The sequence below is a fragment of the Phaseolus vulgaris genome, chromosome 9, assembly GCF_000499845.2.
Source record: "Phaseolus vulgaris cultivar G19833 chromosome 9, P. vulgaris v2.0, whole genome shotgun sequence".
NCBI lineage: Eukaryota > Viridiplantae > Streptophyta > Magnoliopsida > Fabales > Fabaceae > Phaseolus > Phaseolus vulgaris.
The window spans coordinates 20,343,240-20,367,927 of record NC_023751.2 but is presented as its reverse complement, the minus strand read 5'-3'; the positions used below and the strand labels follow the sequence as shown (position 1 = coordinate 20,367,927).

Genomic DNA, 24,688 nt, shown 5'->3' with positions numbered 1-24,688 from the left:
TCATTAACTAAAAATATAAAAATAATACTATCTAATTTTAAATATACATATAAATTTATTATTAGAAAATTAGGTAGTCATTATTATGTATAATATGTTGTTGTATAAATAAATAAATTGTTTTTATTTATTAAAAAATAAAGTATTATATATAAAATATTAACCTTTACTAAATAATTGTTATTACTAAATAAAAATATATTATAAACTATAAAAAAAATTGTTAGAAATAATTATAAAAATTAAAAATAGTCATTTAAAGTGTAAATAGTAAGAAATTGTGTATAAAAAATATATTCAATAATATATTGTTATAGATAATTTTTTATGACTTTATTATTAATTATTTAAAAGAGTCTTTTATTATTAATATATTATATTATAATTGCTATGATTATGATCTAATCAATTGTGATATAACATAATCACATTTAATAAGTAGATTATGCGTAAAAGCGATTTAAAAATATTTCATTTTAAAAATTTACATAAAGATAAATAAATATTTTATTTTCACTTTTTGACAGTCAAATATCTCAACGAGTTCATCACGTCATGCAGGAATGACAAAATTAAAGCTTGTGAAAAATATTTTTCTGCATCGACATTTCCAAATATGTTCTGGTACATCGATTCTAGTTAGTGATACCTAAAAGATACCATCCCTGTTTTTTTATTTTTCAGTTTCCCTAATATTAAGGGAGAAACTAGTATTTGGTAGAAGTAAATATCCTTGCGTAGTGGGATTTTAACATATTAAGCTAACCAAGTTGAAATTGAGCACTGCAGGGAGCATATTTATATAGACACACAGGCGAAAGCTCTCACAACAGTAAAAAAATGACATTAAGTACTATCTCTACATAACCTTGTCATGATTGAGCTAATTTTGCCAAAAGAACCAAGTCTAAAATCTTGACATCCAACGTGTCATCTACCTTTACAATTCCATCAGTACCATCTACACCAATCAACTTCCCAGTGGCACCACGTAATACCCCACCCATAATCTTTATTTTGTCTGATTTTCTTGGTACCACAGCCTCCATTTCATTAGGAAGGGCTGTAATCGTTTCACCATTACCACTAGATCCAAGAGCTACCTTGTACGAACCATCCTGAAGAAACAAAAAGATGCTAGCGTCAATGAGATCATTAGACGGAAACCAAGCAATTGGAACGAAAATACAGCTTCAAAAGATTTAGTTTGGCATATATTCACTACTTGAAGATCGTACAAATCTAAAGCACATGTACAAGAACCATACCGGAAGAACCTCTCTTATAACTCCAACAGATTCGTCTCCGGCCCTGTGTACATTGACTAATATATCTGGTATAAACCATGGGCCTTCATTGTCCCCACCTACAAAAAATTAAACCAGCAAATTGGTAAAAACTAGCATGAAATGTACATTTTAAATTTTTAAGGATGATCCAATTGAATTAGTACAAGTAACAATTCCAGGGTTATTATTCTCGGTACAAAGTAGTAAGGTTTAACAATTATCCTCGCGAGGATGTCTCCGTGGTAGACACGATAAAAGATATGACCTTTGAACTAAAACCATCGCAATAGAAATGCAAATAATTGAACCAAAAACCATCTTAAACAAATATGACAAAGACAAAATAACCACACCATCTTTGAGTATCAAATGAGATGAGGAAACACAATGACAACACAAATACGATGTGCGGAGTAATAATTATCTTCATAGTATATGCAACATAACAAGTGTAGAATAACAATTACGAAAGTAAATCATTGAGACACACTAGACACCTAGCACTAGTCGTCCTTCATTTGAAAGACCAAACTCATGAGTTATTTTACTATTCATAGATGAAGAAAATTAGGTATATCAGTTTGATTATGAAATCAAATACACAACTGAATAGATAAGCCAAAATAAAATATACATAATAAACTTCTCTATCATAAGATTGACAAAACAAACTTACCTAAAACTGGAGACATCATGTCCATACCACCAGTGCCTGGAGTCATAGGCTGTCCTCCAGGAGTGCCCGGAAGATAAGATGCTGAACTTGGTGTCATAGGCTGCCCACCAGGTGTTGATGGTAAATACGGGCTTGGAGCATTGGCTGTGAAAAATACAACCCCCATCCCCAGAATAGAGTATTAGCATAAAAATAAAAAATAGATATATACAATTTGTTTTGAACGGGTAAGATGTAGCGATACCATAGGCAGAACTGTCCCGAGGCGTTCCAGCTTCACTATAATTTCCACCAGGTGTACTAGCCCATCCAGCACCAGGAGTCGGGGCTTCATATGGTCTTGATGGAGGACTTCCAGGCTGAAAAGATCGAAATGGGAAAGGAAAATAAACATAGTTCCTAATATGAAGTTGCATACATATAGTATCTCAAGTCTGCTAAATCTCCTGACCTGATACTGTGGACTTGCTCCCCAAGAGCCTGGATTTCCATCTTCCCAGTTGTCCCTGATTTTATTTTCACCATCAGAATTCATACATCACATAAAGATACTAACTAAATAGCGCCACAGACTGTACAGAGGTAACAATGTTTTAACTACAAAATTCCTTATAAACCCCTTCTAGTTCTAATTGCTTCCATTTGTGACATTAAATGTCTACATGGAAGTTGATTAACTAAGACATTTTTTTACCTTATCCTGTTAGATAAAATACATCAAAAAAATGTCCCCATATACAAATTGGAAGGAAGAAATCTTTTTATTGAAGCAGAAACTATGTAAAACAGAGAACAGTGTATATGAAAATCAACAAGGAACAACATTAATTGGACAAACCTTGGAGGACTCATTGGAGTGTAAGGATTCCATGCTCGGTCACGCATAGGTGTCCTCATTCCATCATGAATTGGTGTTGCTATGAATAGCAGTACATTTATCAATTACCAATTATAACAATAGGTCAAAAAAACAGGCTAGAGAGTGTTAATCCTACAAAATAAATTAAATGAAAATCCATATAATAAAATCAAACCTCCAGGATCTCTCATTGGAGTCATATATGGATGTAAGGGAGTCCGAGAAGGATGCATTGGGGTTTCACTTCCCATTCCGTAGCGAGATGTATCACTAGAAGAACACATAAAAGTCAGATGGTTGAACATCTTCTAATGCATACTTGGACTCACAAATTATATGTACATATATAACTTACCGATATGGAGTTATAGCCACATTGTCAGATATATGGTTGCGGTCAACTGCAAATCACCAAGTCAGCGACCATGCAAATACCAAAATACTTGCAATACATGTGTTTTCTCCACTTAGACGTACCTGTTACAACCTTCATTTGAGATTCCAGCTCAACACGAACTGATGCACCTTTATCATCTATAACACGCCCACGGTAACCTTTATAGGGACCCTGACGTACTTTAACAGTTGTACCTGCCAAACCATCATGCCCCCTCCCACCCCTATGTCTCCCTCCAGCTATACCACATCCAGATAAATTAACATCAGACAAGTTACTTAAGGAAATGTACAACAAAATGATAGACTAGTTCCATATAATACATGAAAAAAAATTAGACATACAATCCATTGGCCCTCCTCGAGGAAACCTCCTTGGAGATGGTGGAATACGACTAGGGCTTCTAAGAGTGGGAAATCTTGAGTAGGCATCACCCTAAAGAAAGAAAGGAATGAAATATGTAAAACACCATCACAATGCTAAATCCTAAAACAAAACTTTCACAAAAATTAAAATAGGAAAATTGGTTACATTTCTGTCACCACTGGAGCGTGAACCTCCCACTACCACACATGATTGGGCCTTAGCACATATAAAGCCCGCATGTTCAAGATGATGGCGATCAAAGATGAACAAGACTCCTCTATATATGTGTTCCACGGGACCTTGTTTCCCCTAGCCAAAATTAAATAAATTAAACAAATAAATAAATATGAAAAATATTATCTTTCAAAGCTAAATCTAGCCAAAAGACAGAATCTCACTTTGCTGGAACCATCAACAATCCGGACAACATCCTTTGATGAAACTGTATTCTTAAATCTATCCTGCACGCTTATTTTCTTATCTATCTTGCATTTGATCTCTCTTAATTTAACAAGAACTACTTCGTGTCTGTCAGGAATCCCCTTCAGAACCTAAAATAGCAACAGCAATTAATATAATGACAAACATCTCAAAATTATAATAATAAAAAAAATTGAATCCTTAAGGCACTGACATGAAATGCTTCACTTTCTACACGGATTATCACACCAAAGCTCATATTACTGCACCATATTAAATAGAAGTGAGAAAACTTTGAACCATATCATAGAGACAACATGGTAGTGCCATAATCTCGGGCAACAGAAAAGGCTTACTCTAGCAATACAAGATCACGAAGTTCATAGTCCCCAATTCTAGTAACTCCAGTCGTTACTTCTGAACTTTCTACAACATCATCTGCAAATACACGGATCTAAAGAGAAGATATTTTTATGTCATTTCTGAACTATATATAATTAGAAAATAGAAATTAACAAATCTTTCAGCAAATCTCATATACAGACTAAAACTCACATGCTCTTTTGTTGTATCAGATATTAAGATCAAGACATGCTGCTCCACCTTCACAACCATGCCCGTAGCCCCTTCTTGAGCACCAGAAACAACCTTAACGTGGTTTCCAGGCTCAAAATATTTACAAAGTTCCTTTTCATTTACAGCAATAGTTTTCTGACAAAATGAAGAGGTGACCAATTAATTATCAATCATCAACATGCAAAACTGGCAGACTATACAACCATGACCAGTTAATTTTCCTTCATACTTACTGGAAGTCCCTCCATTTCTGGTCTTATATGAACATTATCTTCATCAACTTTCTCCACCTTCCCCTTCAAGTTCTTTAAATCACCCTTGACAACAATAATTGCATCACCTTTCATAAAGTGCCCTTTCTTCCTGTTTGCAAACAAAGTTGACAAACTAGCAACATCACCATCTCCACTCTCACCCGGTTTACGAAATTTTTCCAACTCATCAAAACTAGGTTTGATGTTCTGAGCACTGATGGATTTTATTGATACAGTTTTGTATAAGAAACCATCTTTGAACATCATGCCCCCAATTGCATCAAATCGTTCCCCATAGGCATCGCGTCTATGCTCCACACGGATATGCAGTTCCCTGAATAGAACAAATTTAATCAGATCAAGAACAGATTTCCAAGACATAAGACTTTCAGCAACAGAATAGAGAGAGCCAGCAATACCTTGCTTCATCAACATTCATAAATCGAGGAGGAGGAACAAAAGCCTTCTTTTTCACAACCTCCCTACCTTCCTGCATGGCACAAGTGATTTGTATAAAAATAGACTCATGCTATTTCTTCCAAGGAATTTAAACATTACCCGAGTAGAAGATATTAATTTAACAAAAAACAGCAAAATTCATACCAACTTATTTGCGAGAGCCTGTAGGTCTATCCTTGGAATTAATTTGACAGTAACCCTCTGCCGCACATTATCGACATCTACTACCTATAGAAGAGACACTTGACTGTGAATATAGAAAACAAAATGGATGATATCATAAATTTTCTAAAATGTGATACATACTTTAGCAAGGTCCCCTTTATATGTCCCTATCTTCATTCTAACCCAGGTATCCCTAGCAAGATCAATAGCTTTGCTTTCAACTGACAGAACATCAGTCATTTCTCTGATTGGGACAAGAGTTATTTTTTGGCCAAATATATTGCGTAGACCTTTGCAAGCCTGAAAGCATATGCATAACATTAAAAACACACAATTTAATCCATAAAGTGGATATTTATGAACCAGACATTTTGCATCACATTACCTCTCTGACATGGGCTTCTTTATCTGCTTCCACGTATATATAGTTTTTGAGATGATCAAGAGCAATAGCTGATCTGATTTGAAATTCAGATGGCCTATTTATGTACTTTTGCATGAGGCAAACAGCTGTTTCTCTCTCATGACCAATCTAATGAAAAAAAAATATAAATACATGACATGCTCCCATAAGGTTGCAAAAAAAAAGAACTTCTTCACAAAAAGGATAGTGACATACTGCGCATTTGACCATCCAAAGCTTAGGATCTCTCACAGACGGCAAAAGAGCCTGTTGTTCTACATCTGTTGTTTCTTCATCATAATCCGTTAGGCGCCTTCCATAACGTTCCTGGATGCTTCTGGCCACAGCTTCAAGATCTTCATGATCTTCTTGGTGATGTGGCAGCATCCGCCTATTACGCATCCTTCTCCCATCATCTTCTTCGGGCAGATCGGCTCCACCCTCAACAATGAAGTCTGGATGTTTCAACATTTGTTAACTTTCTACATAACTAATAGATATATTTTACACAAGTATCTGGGACAAAATTCTAAGAACTGCTCAATCATGTGAGCCAGAGTATAAATAAACACATAAAGTTCAATCATTCCCCCAAAGTTAAGTCACAAGAAAAAAAATGTAGCATCAAAATAAAATATACATATCCATTCCAAGACATGTCCAAAGATGGAGATAGAGAGGATTCAAAGCAATCAATATGTTTTGTATTTATATTCATGAAAGCTCTTTTTGTATGGCCTGTTTTCTAAAAAATAAAACACATTTGGGGTTTTAATTGTATTTCATACTTTTGAAAACTTTCTATACAATCTGGTTGTAGAGCTAAATGGTTTTTAAACAAATCTTAGATGTTTATGTTTTCTTTAACATGTTTTCAAGGTCACATTAACCATCACTAACACCACTTCCATTAAAGTGTGGTAAAACACAATTCATCAAATGAATTCTTTGATATTTTATTCTGAGAAATAATTCTCAAAATCAAGAATAGAAGGAAATAAGCCCCCAGACAGTGCTTTGAAAACTTTATGCTGTTTAATCAGCACTTAGAAGACTGTCTTTCCAAAAAATCAGAAGACAGAGAGTACCAATTACAATACTAGATCCCACAAAAATGCTTTTGAGCCATATTGACATACTTGATTTATTGACTACCACGATAATTGATTTTGGTCTCAAATTTCAAAAATCATTTTTTTTCTCAAACCATGTTGCACATCAAAGACAAATTCGATAAAAACTGAACTACAACAAGCGCCCACAAACCAAACCCTTACTCAAAAAGGGAAGAAACTTTTGAACCACAAATGATTTGCTGACTGCATCCCAACACTGCCAATAACATTCATACATAATTATGACAATGAATCTACATGAAGAAGAACTTAACCGTTGTCTGTCAGTATTTTTATCCTTCAGGACTTATCAGCAATGTCATAAAAACGCTTTGTGGATAGATAGACATGATTTAGTGTAAACATTGCGATGTTGCTCAATCCATGCAGCAAATCCCACATAGCAGAAAAGAGGCTACTATTATTGATATTGTAGTTGTAAACACATAAAGCCTATAACAACCCCTATGATTTTTTAAATTACAGTGACCTCCCTATACAATCATCTTAAAACAAATGCTTCCGATGTAATTATTTTAGCATCTGGAATCTTAAAAGATGTCCCAGGTGTGAATTGATTATTGTTTTAATTCAAGATTCCAAACATGTACTGCATCAATTTTACAATACTGGAAACTCTCACCCATAGTCATAGGTTCTTTAGATTCTCACCATCCAAAAACGGTATGATAACTACCTAACCATATGCACTTATCAAGCCTCTACATTCTACCAACAATAATCACGACATCACTCACAGTTATACTGCATTTTCCTTGCCATCCCTATCAAAAACATCAACCATGGTTCTTGATTATACTGCATCCCATCAGCCCAATATTCTCCCAATTTCACAAACAAGTTAACTTCTATCCTGTTTATACCCCAGTCATCACTAACATTGATACCGCACCACCCAATGTTACTATTACACTGGCAGTTTCATTTCTAAAACAGAACCAAGATCCTAAAGGAAAATTGCCACAAAAAATCGTAATGGTCCCAAAAAGAAAATTTAGGGCCTGTTTGGCCTGTAGAAACATTTTATCTTCAATTTAATTTTTTTTAGATTTAGAAAACATAGTTGGTCTGATTTAATGTTTTTTGTTCTAAAAAATGAAAATGTTTGGTTTAACCATTTTCAAGAAGAGTTCATTACTTTCTCTTATATAAGGCTTCCAAATAAGTTAGAAATAATAAAAATATACTGATATGGTCGAAGATCTCACATTGACTAAAAATATGGTCAAATTATAACTGCAAAAATCACCTTACAAGTCCATCTTAGGAGGTAGATTTAGCTTAAAGTTCACTCTCTAAGATGGTATCATTGCCTATCCAAGCAAGGTTTGTGAGTTGTTTGGCCTATCGTGTCACATACAGGTGGAGCATTATCAGACTACCCATAAATAATTATTCTCATGCTCGAGATATCTAGTCATCGACACAAGGGGGCGTTAAAAATCTTACATCAACTAGGGATATGGCCAAATTATAGTATATAACTTAACGCAAACCTCGTCTTATAAATTGGTATTGTGAAGTAGAGTTAGGTTAAAAAGTCCACTTTCTAAGATGGTATCATAGTCTATCCAAGCAAGGCTTGTGAGTTGTTAGGCATATCGTGTCACATACGATTGGAGCGTTATCAGACCACCCATAAATAATTATTCTCATGCTTGAGATGTCTAGTCATTGATACAAGGGATATTAAAAATCTTACATCAACTAGGGATATGCCCAAATTATAGTATATAACTTAACACAAACCTCATCTTATAAATTGGTATAGTGAAGTTGAGTTAGGTTAAAAAGTCCACTTTCTTAGATATACCTTTGAATAATTTATCAATAAATAAATCTATAATATGCATAGACAAACACACTCTATTAAATTTGTCCTATGTTAAATCTTATCAAATATTGAAAAGATTAGAAATATGGTACAAGAAAGAAGTATTTCTGTTTTGAAAAAACAATTAGAATTTTAAGAAAGCTTTGCACTCATGAAAAATCAATAAAATGACATAACATTTACATTAGTGCAACCACGTTCTTTCTTCTCACATTGAAAGAAAATGCTGAAACGATTATTCTTTCATGTATACTTTTAAGATGCCTTCTAAGGAAAATCATACAAAATATTTTCTAAATACAGCCAAACACATTTTCTCTAGTATTTTCTTTTTTCAATTAAAATGGAAACTAAGGAGAGCAAACAGACCCTTAATTCATACATCGATATTATTGAGAAAATGATGCCTAGGTCACACCAAAACTTCCATCAATTAAATATCACGTAATCAATTTGATGGGAACTGACTAAAACTTCAATCAATCAAGTATCATATAATCAATTTGATGGGAACTGACTAAAACTCCCATCAATCAAATATCATAGAATTAATTTGATGGTAATTGACTACAGGATCTGAGATTAATGGATCTATTATTTTCTATTTTCAATGAAAAATGGAAACCCCAAATAAGGAGAGCAAACAGACCCTTAATCCGAGCATCAATGTTATTGAGAAAGTAATACACAGGGCACACACCAAAATCATACTCCAAAATCTTCTATATGGATGTTATGCTATATGAAAGTTACGCTTTGCAGTTTATTTGAGTAATTGAGAAAAAGAGTGTAAGTGCAAGTTTGAGACTATAAAATATTATATGCAAACAGAATACCATCGCTGTAGTGTGTAATTTCATCGTGTTCAGTAAATGTAATAAATGTTTTCAGTTCAAATTTGATGTTCTATCATAAGCAAAAACATAAATAACAAGATTGATTCCCAATTTCATCAGTGTAGTCTGTGTGAAAAAAGAGTCTTAATTTACTCATTCAAACTTTATATCAATTTGAAAAAACCCCCACGAGAAGAAGTATTTACTTCATGAATTACAAACAAGTAACTCATCATTTCAACAAGTAACAAAGTTATCCTTCCCATTTACATTAGATTCACTTAAACACAATTTATTTACAATAGATTCACTTAAACACAAATATGATCTAAAGCAAAGATTTGAATAGCAGGCAGACCACATCATTGATCCGTCCAGAAGGGAATGAATAACATTAGCCTAATCAAGTTTAAAATCAACCAAAACCACCTAACAAGAAAACAAACCATAAATCCGAAGTTCCAAACCTAACTTCATACATCCCGAGTTCATATTCAATCATCTAATCTAATAGAAAACCAAATTAACAAAAGAGAAAAGAAAAAAAAACGCACCGTCTTCGCCTTCTTCCTCTTCCTCTTCCTCATCGCTATCCACCACAGCCTCCTCGTCAAAAAAATTGGAAGCGGAAACCTTCTTGTACTGGCGCCTGCGACCGCCCCGGGCATCGAAATCCTCGTCATCGTCGTCCTCCTCCTCTTCATCCTCATCTACCTCCTCTGCGTCATCGTCAATGAAACCAGATCTTCTGCGTTTCCTGCCGCCGCGCCCTCGGCGGTCCTCCTCCTCTTCGAAGTCGGCGACCTGCTCGTCATCCATGTAATCGTCATCGTCGTCGTCCCGGTCTATTCCCCGGTGGCTCATGCCGCAATCGCAAACCCTAAACTTGGGATGTGAGTCCTGTTGTTGCTGATGTGCTTGCAAATTGATTTACTTAATTGTTATTCTACCCTTGTTATATTCCATCTATACCATTATATTACAATTTCATGATTTTGTTGTCTAAAAGAGATATATCTCTTTTATATTTTAATAAAACATATGTGTTTTATTTTATAAGTAATTTTTTAATTACATAGTTTCATATGTAAACAAATTATTATCCAATTTTGTCTTTATTAATTTTATTATTTGTAAAAGTTATCTATAATAATTATTCACAAATGTTATATTTATATTATAAAAAATAATATAATAAAAATTCATTTTATCATTATTTTCATAATTTTTATTTTAACAATTATTTATAATTTATAATTATATTTCTTATTTCTTATCATAAAAAAAGGATACACCTGTTTCCAACAGAATAAGTATTCTTTTGAACCAACTTTAATGTGTCTTTTTATTTGATATTTTTTTTAATAAATTATATAAATGTATATATTCTACAATAAAATAGAAGATTTTTTTATTTGGTGTACAATTTTTAAAAAAGAAAAATAACATCAGCTTAATGTATCAATTTAATAATTTTTCTTTCTTAATTTTATCTTTGAAATTTAATAACTTAACTTTTTCTTAAAATTATCAGTTATAACATTTTTTAAATAACATACTTCAAATTTCACTATTTTTTTCTTTTCTCCTTTTACACACTCTATATTCTAATTAATCTATCAAAAATTATATTAGGTGAATCTATATTGAATTTTTTTAGTTTTTTTCAATTCTTCCGTACTACTTACTTTTCTTATATAAGATTCTTATTTTTATTATCATTAAATGATTATTTAACACAAAATAAATTAAAATAAATTTTTATAAAATATATAGATATGAAATCTCATTAAAACAAACAAATTAAAACACATAAATTAAAGTTTTCATCAAATATATAGATTTGAAATCTCATTAACATTTTCTTTTATTAGTAAGATTAGTTTTTTATCAAAAAAAATTAAGTTATTGTATTTCTTATTATTATTAAGTTACATCTCAATTATTAATAAACACGAATTTTCAGTGACAGATAACATTTTTCTGTCACCGTAGATGGTATAGAGACATTGTTGTGCTGTTAGAATACAGGAGCACAACTGTGTAAACTGTTTAGAAAACATGAAGTGATTTTGAGTGACTTAGAGATCTTACTTGATTTACCATTATAAATCAATTTTTGCATTTTCCCATGAATAGTACGAATCTTCTATGCCAAATCAAATCTATCTTAACTCCAATGCCAACCAAAGAGACTCTAATATTGAGATTCATTTAAATTCGTGAATTGTTATAATATATATTCAATTACATAATCATCATCACAATGACATCATATAATTGTTCAAATTTCATGGTCCTAATTATAACTTATGGTTAATACGTAGTTAATTAATTAATATACATTATTTATCCTCAATAGGTTTGATAAAATGGTGATCCTGAATTTAAATAATTTAATAATTATTTTTAAAATTTTAATTTTTCAAAGTAATTATTTATTAAAAATAAATTATCCCATTAAAAAAATTATAACAAATCAACATAGAGAAGAATCAGAATATATACTTACTTGATAGCAGTTGTGTTAAGTGTCTTATCTTTCCTTTACTTGGAGGATTTTTTTTTTCAACATGTATTAATTATTGTTGATAATTTAGTATACATCCTTTTTCATAAACTATGTACTTTGTCTTATTGAATCCCTGATAAGCTTAGGGCGTAGGTTGACAAGGATTCTTGGAGATATTGTGTCATTTGTTTTTTTTCCAAAAATGTTAGATTGGGTATTTTTTTAATAGTTTAAAAATAATAATTTGTAATTTATATTAAATTTTTTTTTTACATTTTAATATATTACATAAAAAATAGAAAATATAAATTATAAAATATTAACACTAGAATAACAAAAAGAAATATAAAAATAATATTATAAATAAAAGACAAAAAAATGACTATTTAATAAAGAAGAAGTGAATTATCTATAAGAAAAATTTATAGAGAAAGGAGAAACAACATTATCCAGATAATAAATATTGTTTCAAAAATGCCATTGACTCAATAAATAAGTAATGTAACTAACATAAATATTATATAACATAACAAATATTATTTTTATATATTTATCCTTTTTTATTATAATTATTTATTATTATTCATGAAAATTGAATCACATGATGTTATTTATTTGAATAATATATTCTCATCATTATATTTTTCTAACAGCGATATTCAATCTTTTTTGAAAAGAAATTTCATCACAATTTCAAAATTTGCAAACTCCACATAATTTTCCTTCGAGCAAAATTTGAACAATTAAAAAAATATGTGATTAATTTATGAGTCTTTAAAAAAATTAAAAGTTACATATATGTAATTGAATATAAAAAAAATACCAAAAATTAAAGAAAAATCATAATTAAAAAATTATTATTATAAAATCATGACATCATTAATTATTATCTTCTTCTTTAAAACATATATATATACACACCGAAACATAAGTTATAATTTGTAATAATAACATTTGTAAATTTTGTGTATTAAAATACTATATATGTTGGTTGTGTTTCCATCGATATAATTTTTCTAAATAAGCGTAAAGCCTTATCACAAAAAATAATATTTTTTTGTAATAACATTTGTTGTGTTTATAACAATATTTAAAAAATTAGAATATATAAAAAATTATGAATTAGACTACTACGGTATAAATTTATAATAATATATTTAAAAATATGGATATACATAAGTTTATAATAAATTAAAATATTATAATATAAATTTTATAATAACATATTTAAAAAATACGGATACATATATTTATAATCAAATTAAAGAATATAGATGTAGTGAACACTTCTGTTTCCAATAACTTATATACTATATGTTTTCACAAGTATACTATATGCTGTGAAGATTATTATTGTTACTAGGATCATGATAAGAAATTCTTTAAGTAAGGCTCAATAAAAATCATTAAAAAAAATATTTGTTTTTAAAATAAGATTCATATTTTATTTTCTTAATATTTTTAATAACTTATTTTTTTAAAGAAACTTTTATTAACATTTTTATCTTTTTAGTTACTTATTTGCCTAAAAAAATAATTGAACTCGTCTTCTCTCATTGTCTTTATTTAATTAAAATTTTCAAGAATAATATAAATATAATTTTAATAATTAAAATGAGCTTGAAAATCAAAAGTAAAAAATAAAAATAAGATTACAATGATTGATTAGATTAAACTTTGTCATACACTACACATGATTATATTATTATAAATAAATTTGTATATTATAATTTTAAGACTTTGCATGTAATTTGATGCGTCTATACTATTAGTTTTATATACATTTGAACAATAAATTAAAAGTAAGGGAGAAAAGAATTTAAAAAATGATTGATAAATATTATACATTTATTCAAACTATTGAATATTCTATTTATAGAGCAAACAATAAAAATAAAATAATAAATGCAGTTACAACTAATAGAGCAAACAAGTGTAATTACAACTTATAGAGTAAACATATGCAAATATAATTTGAAAACTGAATAATTTATGAGATCAATTTTATCATCTAATAGCTTCCTATAAGTTGAAGCGTTCATATCTTTTATGTTCAACTTGGATAAGTTCTTACAAAAATAATCGATGATGCAAAGGTTTGACCAACATAGCAACCAATTAATTAGAAGAAGAAACATTAATTAAATGAATGAGGTATTTTTGAAGTTTAGTCTAAACGATGACAATTGATAATGTGTTTCGTCCTCTCATAAATGTGAGATTCCTTGTTATGCATATAGTAGTTTTATTGTCATTAAAGTTTCAGAAATATTATTATGCAAATTATGACACATATATTGTAACCATTGAGGTTCACAAACAAGTGAAGCTAGTGTTTTGTACTATGCCTCTAAAGAAGATATTGACATTGTAGAATGTTTTTTAGACTTTCATGAAATTAAAGAGTTTCCTACATACACACAATAACCATTGATATTTTAGAATCAATGCAAATTCCTCAATCAGAAAGAGAAAAAGCTTTAATAACAATTTGGTTATTATTTGGAAAGAATAAACCAAGTTTAGGACATCCTTTCAAATACTGTAGTACATGAAGAGTTGTTGTCATATGAGGTTATTGTGGAATTGAAACAAACTAACTCAATTTTGAATCGCAAAGTTGATATCAGGTTTAGTGTGAGTAATGTATAATAAACGTCCAATCAATCTTTTATATTGACTTGGTTCCAAAAGCAATGAACCTTCTCTTTTATAGAGAGAACAAGATGGTTGCATAGGAGAAATGACAGGTTTGCAAGCCAAAAAACCACTACCATAAAGAAGATATAAACAATATTTTTGTTGATTGAAAACAATACTAGAAGGTGAATGACTTATTTCAAATCTCAAGAAATAACTAAGAGTACCAAGGTCTTAGATACTAAATAAGTTATGAAGATGAGTTTTAACTCATTGTATTTCCTAAAGATATTGTCAGTCAACATAATGTATCAACATATATTAATAGAGTTATGAAATAATGATTGTGTGCGAATAAATAAAGAATGATCACCTACACTTTGAACATAATCAAGTTGTATTACATTGTGAGTTAGTTTTAAAGTTACATTTGGCTTTAGAAGGTGGGTTGAATACAACACGGACCCTTTTTCGCATTTGCAAAAAATTAAGCCAAAAAAATATCTAAAATATAGAGAATATATATAGAGAGAGAAGTATGCATAGACTTTATATTGGTTCACCCACAATTTGGACTACGTCCAGTCCCCTTAAGCAACCCACTTAAGAGTCTTTAACAACACAAGTATTCTACACCTTTCTAGGTACACAAGTATTCTACACCTCTCTTAGTACATAAGTATTCTCCACCTCTCCAAGTAAATAAGTATTATGCACCTCTCTAGGTAATCCTAATCTTCTTTTGACATTAAGACCTCTCATCTAGGTACACAAGTATTCTACACCTCTCTCAGTACATAAGTATTCTCCACCTCTCCAGGTACATAAGTATTGTATAACTGTACCATATGTAGTGGCTTTAACTGTGCCAATCCTCTCTTGAGTGAGATTATCTTGTATAATGCAGTGGGTTGAAGTGAAAGTTAAAGTGCATTTAAGTTGGTGTGTGAGTTTAGAAACAGATATTAAGTTTAATTGAAAATGAGGCACGTATAACACATCAGACAAATAAAACTGATCATAAAAACGTACTAAACCAGAATATGTGGCATAAACAGTTTGGCCATTTGGAAGACTAATTAAGACAGGTTTAATTTTAGTATAAGTAGTAAAAACGTTCAAATTGTGACAAACATGATCAGTGACACCAGAAAATAATCCAAGATTCTTTTATAGAAGATAGTGAAGAGAGAAACTTACCTGTTGAAAAATGCTCAGTATTGGGGATTTCATCCGTAGAGATGGTGCCGACTTGATTAATTTGAGTGTGAGGGGCAGGATCCTCAAGGTTTTGCTGACGCAAAAGGTTGGTAAGGAATTGGCACTGTTGTGATGTAAGTTGAATCCCCTTTACATCTTGTTCTTTAGGAAAAAGCTCATAAAAAGTGTCAGTAGTAATCATATTATTGGCTTGGGATGTCCAATTGGGGAATTTGTAGCCAGGAGGGAACCCATGCTTTTTATAACAGGTGTCAACAGTGTGGCCAAGACGATTACAAAAAGTGCAGACTTTTCTAGTAAAAGAAAACTTTGAGGTTTTAACATTACCAGAAGGAAAACCCACTTTGCAAAAACAAACAGCCTCAGTATGACCATATTTACCACAAAAATTGCATGTAATAGTGTGACTACTATTAAGAATATGAAGACTAGGGTTTTCATTAAACATTGCCTAAAAGATTTTTAAAACCAATCAAGATTTTGAAAGAGAACAGAAAAAAAATAAAAAATAAAAACCAAGAACAGCAAAGAGGGAAATAAAAATAAGAGAAAAGCGCAACAAAACTCTTCATTCGAAGAGCTGATACCATATTACAGTAAATGAAGATGAATATTCCTTGTCTGATGTGATGCTTTAATGTAGCGCACGTAATCGTAATGAAAAAAGAGAGGTTTTGATGAACCCTAATTGTAGAGAAAAATAAATATAAAAGAAACTTTTATTCACTTGTATATTAGAGAGTAAAATACATGGTGTATATATAAGAAAAAGATTAAGACTTAGCTGAAACAGAAAAGGAAAGTTGGGTCAAACAAACAAAGCCCAATAATTTAAAATAGAAAATTAAATATATTAACAGTAATCCTAATCTTCTCTTGAGATTAAGACCTCTCAGTAATTGATAATAACACTATCGACAAGAGAGAAAACAATGAAAACTCACAAGGTAAACTTCACACATTGAAGGATTTACAATATAAGGCTCAATCCCCAAACTATGAGTGCTCTAAATAGCATATATGAAATATTCTCTTAGAACACTAATACAATGAACATTAAATTTATTTTTAATAATCTTTGTATGCTCATATGTTCTGACCTGTAGCAATCGAACAAAATAAGGAAATTTCTTGTCTTGCGTCTTGATGCTCGTTCTCACTTGTTCTTTCCTCAACTTGATCTCTTTCGAGATTCTCCTTCTCTTTACATGCAACAACTTCCAATGTCATGAATTTCGCGTTGGACGCTTAATAAGGAAACTTGTCCATGTCCTCCTCTGCATCTTGATGGTTCCTAAAAACATATTAGGAAACCTTAGTGATTACCCAATGATTTAATATATCCAAATTCTTATAACAAATATATCATTGAATAAAAACTTCTTAATATCTTTGAATATTAAATGAATTATCAATACATTCAATTCTTAGATATTAATTCAAATATATAATCAATATATTCAAATTAATCATTGAAATTATCAATCATAATTTCTTTTGGATATATTCTACAAAGTATATTTCAAAAAAACCTTATAAAGGAACTAAATGCATTTGTGCTCTATTTTTTGGAAACCTTTCCAAACACAAATTTAAATCTTAATCAAGTATAAATGTGTTTTTGCAATATATTTTTTACAAAGATATATCAATATAGCTCATAACTAAAACATTGCATTTTGACCAAATATGATTTGTATAGCTTAACACAATCAAAACTCATTTAGAACATATGTAATAGTGAAAGAATTAAGTATGAAAACTTCTCTGTCACTAGTTCATCCAGCGCATAGTCTTTGTCTGTCATGTTCTTTTGATCATCGTTTGGTCTATGTAAGGCTCATGTTTTTCTTGCATGCAACATATCACATTAAGCATAATCGTCTAATGCGTCTTAAGCTCTTTAATATTTAGACTTCTTCTAACACATTGTTTATGGCCACTAAGTTCTTTGTATACTTTGTCTATTTCATCCTATTGCATCGGAGTGTTCTCAAAGTTTCATTAGCTTTTTGTTATCATCAAAACACATATGAGAGTTCTTCTCAAGGGTTCTTCTAAGACTTAATCGTCTTAACAAGTTTTTAGTTTCATTGCTTACTTGTCTACTTTAGTCCATATAAATATTTTCAAAGTTTACAAACTAGCACTGGACGATAAATATTAAGGCCAATGGGAAGAGTCATGTAAATTCTTCATCAAGATTGCCATGAAGAAAGGTGTATTTATTTGTTTTATTTTCAATATTTTATCGATATACACCTAATTTTTTATGTTTGTGATTAATAATTTATTGATTTATTTATTGAAATAATTACTTTTTTAATTATTAATATAAATTTTATAAAATATAATTATTTTTTAATTTCATTAGATTTATTATTTATAGATAGAGTGAGATGCTAAATTTATTTGATTATAAAACTTTAGTATATGTGTTACAAGAAAGCCTGTAGAAATAATTAAATAATGAATTATTATTAAAATGTTATAATACCTGCAATACTTGGATGTGACTCTAAAAATGTCATTAGAAATTTTTAAAAATGATATGATTTGTATAGTTTAAGGATTAAATAACTATTACTTACTTATTAAGACCAGAAAATAAAATTATTTTATGAAATAATTTTGAAGATTTATTTATTTTTTCTAATTATTCATCTTAAATTCATTCGTAGCTCAATCACTAATTTAGTATTTTATTATATATTTCATAAATTAAGATTCATATAGTATATGTATTTATATAAGGTCTAAACAATACTTACTGCCGGTTGGATAATTGATTTTTTTTCAATTTTGTTTTTCTTCCTCTCATTCTTATCCTATTCAGACTTCAACTTCTAGTCGAAAGTACATTTGTAAAATATTTTTTTATTACATTCAAATAAATATTCAATATTTGAGTATTATGTGTTTATTTATATAATTTATGATGGATCCTATGGTTGATAGGTTGTATTTAACATATATAAGGAATTAATAAATTTGAATGTATGGCTATATTATATATGAATAAAAATGTAACTAACAAAAATATAAATTTAACATTTTTTAATATTTCATACATAATTTTAGTATTCCCACACTTCATAATTTTAAATAAAATAATATTAATAAATTATTTTAGTTATTAAAATATTCCAATGAACTTTAACTCGTTAATCAGTTTTAAACCTAAATTATGATACGAGACTATTGATTAAGTTATTGATTATGTTTTACCATCAAAGAGAATATTTGCATTCAGATTTGATTGATAAGTGAAAGTAATTAACAATTAAATATTTGAATCAAGTGAATCTATGGACTCTTTGAGAATATATGATTTTTCTAAAGATTAAATTAAACTCACAATGTTGTTAAAAAATGTAAAAAAAAAAAAAACTTTGAAGGATTGTGGAATGGTACTAGATTGTTGGAATTAGACTAATAAATTGTGTGGCGGTCCTTTAAACTTATAAGAACGAACAACCCATGTATATAATTAAAAAAGGCTCCTTTATGTTTGATGACTTTATGAATCTGCAAATATGAATTTGAAATTAAAATATTAAAAATATAATCTTAAAGTAGTAACTGTCTATTAAAAGTTATTTAATAATATTATTATATTTAATAAATGAAGTATATTTCTTAAAAATACAATTAGTTAGTCAGTATGTTACACAATAAGAAAACTACTAAAATATACTGCATTTTTTTTATATACGCACATCTTAGTTGTATGAATAACACGTGTCAGGCCAGAAATAGATACTTAGTTAGCCGCAAGGAAAGAAGAAAGGCTCGATCTTCATGAGCACAATAGCACCGTGTCCACAAAATTATTAAAGCTCGGGATCCTTATTTGGACCTCAACTTCTGCATTAATCTTTCCATAAATCAGTTTCTACGACAATCTGCAGTCTTGTATTCTGAGCTGCCCAAATTCTTTTCCCTTTTCAATCTCATCCTAAAGTAACCACTAAGCACACCAACCTTCGTGGACATGGCAACAGCCTTGTCCACAACCACCGTGCTATGCTGGAGGAATCCGCAGCACATGCATGTCCCAACCTCTCCACATACACTTTGCCACTCCTCACAGCAAATTGGGATTCTAAGAACTCTGACTACTTTAGCCTCAAAAGACAGAGAAAGCGAGAAGTGCTCCTCTTTGGTGAACAGAAGAACAATTTTGGCTGCTGGGGTTTCCTTGTTGGGTTTTCCGGGTGAGAGTTTGGCCGTGGTGAAACAAGGCCTTCTTGCTGGGAGAATTCCTGGCCTGTCCGAACCAGATGAACAAGGTTCGTTCGCTTTGGATTATAATAAATTATTTGTTTGCAAAGACAAACCATTCTGCCATGACTACACTTTAGTCTATCTGTAGACTATAATGTCGCAAAGTAAATGAATTTGTAATGTCGCAAAGTAAATGAATCTGTAATGTCGCAATGTAAATGAATTTGTAATGTAACAATATAGACATATAAACGTGCATACAAACCATAAGAAATAGTTTAATGTAAGCCGTGATAAAGGAAATGTACTCGGTTGCATGATGAAGGATGCCGTGGATGTAGTGTCAAAATTTGTTGTAAATGATAAAACTATGGTTGTTTAGTTTAAAAAAAAGTTCGAATTGGTCTAACACTGGTTTAATCTTAATACCCTTTAGGAGAGGCAAAAAGTTTCAGTCTACTAGTTATCAAATGGTTCTTCTAGGAAAGAGAAAAAAATATCTTCCATAGTTATACAATTGATGTTTAATTCTAAACTTGATTAGATACATGTTTAAGTTAGAATTCCAATTGTCTCTTCTGTTATAGATTTTAAATGATAGTGAGATAACGTAGGCAAGGATTTGATCAGACAGGTTGGAGGACGTATCGCAGGCCAGATGAGAAGTCTGGTGGACATGGTGTTGGATGGAGTCCTATAATCCCATACTCCTTCAGAGTGCCTCAAGAATGGGAAGAGGTGATGCTCAATGATCTTTTCAAGTTAGAGTTGGAAAAAATCACTATAAGATTTCTGTTCTATCTCATCCAGTCACAAGTATTGAAAAGTTTTAAATATACCAGTGGAAATTCCTTCGAACGCTTAATGAAAGAACTCCTATATCTCTCTTTTTGTAAGAGCAGTTTACTTCTCTTTTTGTCTGAAGATCTGTTACAACGTATGTTCATCTAGAGGACATTTTATCTTTTGTTTTCTTCAGCTCCACGATTTCTGTATACTTCAGCCAGCATGTATATGCTTAGCAGGTACCAGTATCAATAGCAGATCTTGGTGGCACAGAGATAGATTTGAGATTTGCCAGCTCTAAGGAAGGACGCTTGTTTGTCATTGTTGCTCCTGTTCTTCGATTCTCTGATGGTGAGTACTGAGTTTTGCTTATTTTTCTTTCTCCATCTTTGCTTTCTAGAGACAGGGAGAATAAATTGAAACAGAAAGAACGGTGAAACCTCTGGGTGGAATTACCATTTATTACTTATGTGATAATATTTTTACTATAAATCTATACAGATCTTGGTGACAATGCTACAATAGAAAAAATTGGACCTCCAGAGAAAGTGATCAATGCATTTGGTCCAGAAGTGATTGGCGAAAATGTAGAAGGGAAGGTTCTGAGCTCTAATGTAGCAGAACATGAAGGAAGAACGTATTACCAGTTTGAGCTAGAGCCTCCTCATGTTTTCATTACTGCCACTGCAGCTGGCAATCGCTTATATTTGTTTGCTGTAACAGGCAGTGGTATGACTATTTATCCTCTTCTAAGTCGTCTCACAAGTCTGAACAACTAGAAAGTATATAAAGAAACTAAAAAAACTAATAGAAAAGAAAATAATCTCAACTCAATTGCAATTTGCAGGTCTTCAGTGGAAGAGACACTACGATGACTTAAAGAAGATAGCTGAGTCTTTTCGGGTTGTATAATTTGAATCTTTTGTGAACCGAGAGATCGTTGAAATGCAGCTTTCTGTATTTGTAGTATAGTACAAGAATTGGTTGTTTCTCAATACTGTGACTAATTTGGAATTTTTATGTTGAATCTTTGAACCATCAATAATATACCAAACATTGTTACATTCGGTAAATGCTATGATTAAGAAGCTTGGTTACCTAATTTTGGAGAATTTAAAGTTTAAGGGGTGGGGTATTTGTTCTAGTCCTAAGTCAGGGCATTGGCACAGAAGGTCTCAGTAGAGGCTTATCATGACAGTTATGAATGATCTATCAATGAAGGACCACCAACAGAATGAATCAATGATCTACCAGTAAAATGCAGTTCCTTCACACTTTCTCAGACAACTCCTTGATCATAATCACAAATCAAATAGCTTCAATAGTGCAAATCTGTTGGAATATTACGTCATAATGGAGGCAGAAACCACGGATTGATCTTGGCGTGGGGCTCAAAGTACAAAAGCCCTTTGCATTATTATTGCCAGCAGGTTATTTCATGTACAGGCCAGTGCTTATTTTGGTATTTCTCCTTTTTAGATTGCACTTAGGCCATTCATTTCAATGTGGGGCTTCCTCACTTCAATCCACAAGAGTCACTAAAGATCATTGAACTACACCCAGTTGTCTTTTGAGATCCTCCATCTACCAGGATTCTCCTCATCCTTTCAGCTTTCTCCCATTTTTCTGAAGTTGCATAAATATTGGACAAAAGCACACTGTGAGAATTTGCACCTGCAACAGAGTCTTCATGGATCAACTTCATTACTTGTTCTGCCATGTTTATATCTGAATGAATACGGCATGCACCAAGCATTGCCCCCAAAACTGTGTCGTTAGCTTTCACTGGCATTCTTATTATCAAGTCATAAGCATCTTTTAATCTCCCTGCTCTTCCCAAGAGGTCAACCATGCATCCATAATGCTTGATTCCTATTTCAATTCTATATCCCTCCATTTTAGATATTACTTCCAAAGCCTCACGGACCAAACCCCCATGAGCACAAGCTGAAAGCACAGTAAGAAAGGTGATACCATCAGGCCTTATATTTGAGTGCTCCATCCTGTCAAAAAACTCAAGAACCTCTCTGCATTTTCCATGGATAGCAAAACCTGAAATCATAGCATTCCAGCAGAAGATATTCCTCTCAGTGAATCCTTCAAACACCAACCTTGCATTGACCAAGTCACCACATTTCGCATACATGTCAACCAATACACTCAACACAAACTGGTTCACAGCTATCCCTTTATGTTCTATCATGTGATGGATTTGCTTACCAACATCCAGGCGCCCCAGCTGCCCACAGGCAGATAAAACACCAACAACAGTGAACTCATCCGGCTCAAACCCTTCAGCTCCCATTCCCTCAAAAGCTTGTAGTGCTTTCTCACCAAATCCATTCTGGACATAGCCAGCAATCATGGAATTCCAAATCTCCAAACTGCGAACCAGAACCCGGTTGAAAACAGCCTCAGCCTCAGCGATATTGCCCTTCTTGAAGTACCCATAAAGCATAGATGACCACACAAAGCAATTCCTTTCGGGCATCAACTCAAAGACCTCCCTGGCAGCTTCCATCTCTCCTATTCTAGCATACCCATCAACCATCACAGTCCATATTAACACATCCTTCAACTCATGGGGAATCTCATCAAACAACCTCCTAGCAGTCACAATATCCCCATTCCTAGCAAACCCAGATATCATCTGACTCCAAGTCACATGAGTTTTCCCCTGCATCTCCTCAAACACAAGAGAAGCAGATTCCGTGTCTCCATTTCTCAAGTACCCACTGATCATGGCATTCCAAGTCACAACATTTCTGTCAGGCATTGTATCGAACAGTTTCCGTGCATCCCTGGTAGCATCACATTTGGCATAAGTTGTAAGCAATGCGGTTCCAATGATCACGTCGCTCCCTGAACCGGCCTTGATGGACTCTGCATGCAAGGTCTTCACGTAGTGAAGAAATGGAAGAAAAGCGCATGCCTTGAGTAACAGAGCGACCACACTGGAGTCGTATAATCCTTCGTGCCGGGTTTGTTTATACGCAAGAAGGGCACATCTCAATGATCCTTGCCGAATGTAGTTCCTTATTGAACACGACCAATAAGATGGGTTGTTTCTCCATGTGGCAAGGTTAAAACTCATCATAATTTGGCACGTTGGTATGTTTAGGTAGAAATTTTGACAAAAAAATGAATAAATGTTGATTCAACATCTTATGAAACGAAGGACTAAATTGCAGCTTCTATGATAATTTTAAAATTGAGTAAACTATCATTTATAGTAAAAAACAAAAATCAGAGTAACTACGATTTGTAGCAGTGGAAGACAGAAACTCAAGCAAAGGTGGTGCTTTGGTTTTTTCTCCCATGTTTTTGGCAATGACAGCTCCTTTTTTTTCACTCATAGTGTAATAAATGGTGGTTATTAAGAAGGATTCGATAATGACAAGTACTTCAAAAAAATTTTCCCTTTTTGGCTGCACAGGATGTAACTATGCTAAAATTTCAACTTAAAAGTTTTTTTTTGTTTTATTATTTTTGCAATATTTTTTATTTCTTCTTTTGCAGTGCTATTTTAATCGAAAGTGTTTCTCTAATTTTTTTTGTTACACGATATATAAAGGCACAAACAATTTTGAAAATTTTATTTACAATATAACAAAGATGCATAAAGTGATAGA

General features: G+C 31.6%; 3 protein-coding genes across 3 annotated transcripts; 1 reads left to right on the top strand and 2 right to left on the bottom strand.

Moving 5' to 3' along the window:
- Nucleotides 1–822: 822 nt before the first annotated feature.
- Nucleotides 823–10,661, bottom strand: LOC137820068 (putative transcription elongation factor SPT5 homolog 1). Its single transcript, XM_068623848.1, has 22 exons — nucleotides 10,225–10,661; nucleotides 6,081–6,319; nucleotides 5,847–5,993; nucleotides 5,603–5,761; nucleotides 5,441–5,524; nucleotides 5,257–5,327; nucleotides 4,817–5,171; nucleotides 4,563–4,718; nucleotides 4,364–4,461; nucleotides 4,222–4,270; nucleotides 3,986–4,138; nucleotides 3,753–3,896; nucleotides 3,566–3,656; nucleotides 3,302–3,460; nucleotides 3,180–3,225; nucleotides 3,000–3,094; nucleotides 2,804–2,882; nucleotides 2,417–2,471; nucleotides 2,210–2,324; nucleotides 1,966–2,109; nucleotides 1,269–1,366; nucleotides 823–1,118 (listed from the first exon to the last, which is right to left on the bottom strand). The coding sequence occupies exons 1-22, from the start codon at nucleotides 10,532–10,534 to the stop codon at nucleotides 873–875; spliced, it is 3,093 nt and encodes a 1,030-aa protein (XP_068479949.1). The 5' UTR covers nucleotides 10,535–10,661; the 3' UTR covers nucleotides 823–872.
- Nucleotides 10,662–19,779: 9,118 nt separating this feature from the next.
- Nucleotides 19,780–22,129, top strand: LOC137820833 (psbP domain-containing protein 4, chloroplastic). Its single transcript, XM_068625102.1, has 5 exons — nucleotides 19,780–20,335; nucleotides 20,905–21,008; nucleotides 21,296–21,407; nucleotides 21,558–21,785; nucleotides 21,904–22,129. The coding sequence occupies exons 1-5, from the start codon at nucleotides 20,038–20,040 to the stop codon at nucleotides 21,966–21,968; spliced, it is 807 nt and encodes a 268-aa protein (XP_068481203.1). The 5' UTR covers nucleotides 19,780–20,037; the 3' UTR covers nucleotides 21,969–22,129.
- Nucleotides 22,130–22,291: 162 nt separating this feature from the next.
- LOC137820832 (pentatricopeptide repeat-containing protein At3g21470) lies at nucleotides 22,292–24,368 on the bottom strand. Its single transcript, XM_068625101.1, has one exon. It carries the CDS (start codon nucleotides 24,151–24,153, stop codon nucleotides 22,573–22,575), a length of 1,581 nt encoding a protein of 526 aa, XP_068481202.1. The 5' UTR covers nucleotides 24,154–24,368; the 3' UTR covers nucleotides 22,292–22,572.
- Nucleotides 24,369–24,688: the final 320 nt, after the last annotated feature.

Coding starts and splice junctions, on each gene's coding strand:
- LOC137820068 (XM_068623848.1), bottom strand. CDS start 10,534: ATGAGCCACCGGGGAATAGACCGGGACGACGACGATGACGATTACATG. Junction 3,461..3,565: donor TCGAGGAGGGCCAATGGATT/GTATGTCTAATT, acceptor GATGTGGTATAG/CTGGAGGGAGACATAGGGGT. Junction 1,119..1,268: donor TTATAAGAGAGGTTCTTCCG/GTATGGTTCTTG, acceptor TTGTTTCTTCAG/GATGGTTCGTACAAGGTAGC.
- LOC137820833 (XM_068625102.1), top strand. CDS start 20,038: ATGGCAACAGCCTTGTCCACAACCACCGTGCTATGCTGGAGGAATCCG. Junction 21,009..21,295: donor TGCCTCAAGAATGGGAAGAG/GTGATGCTCAAT, acceptor TATGCTTAGCAG/GTACCAGTATCAATAGCAGA. Junction 21,786..21,903: donor GTTTGCTGTAACAGGCAGTG/GTATGACTATTT, acceptor TGCAATTTGCAG/GTCTTCAGTGGAAGAGACAC.
- LOC137820832 (XM_068625101.1), bottom strand. CDS start 24,153: ATGATGAGTTTTAACCTTGCCACATGGAGAAACAACCCATCTTATTGG.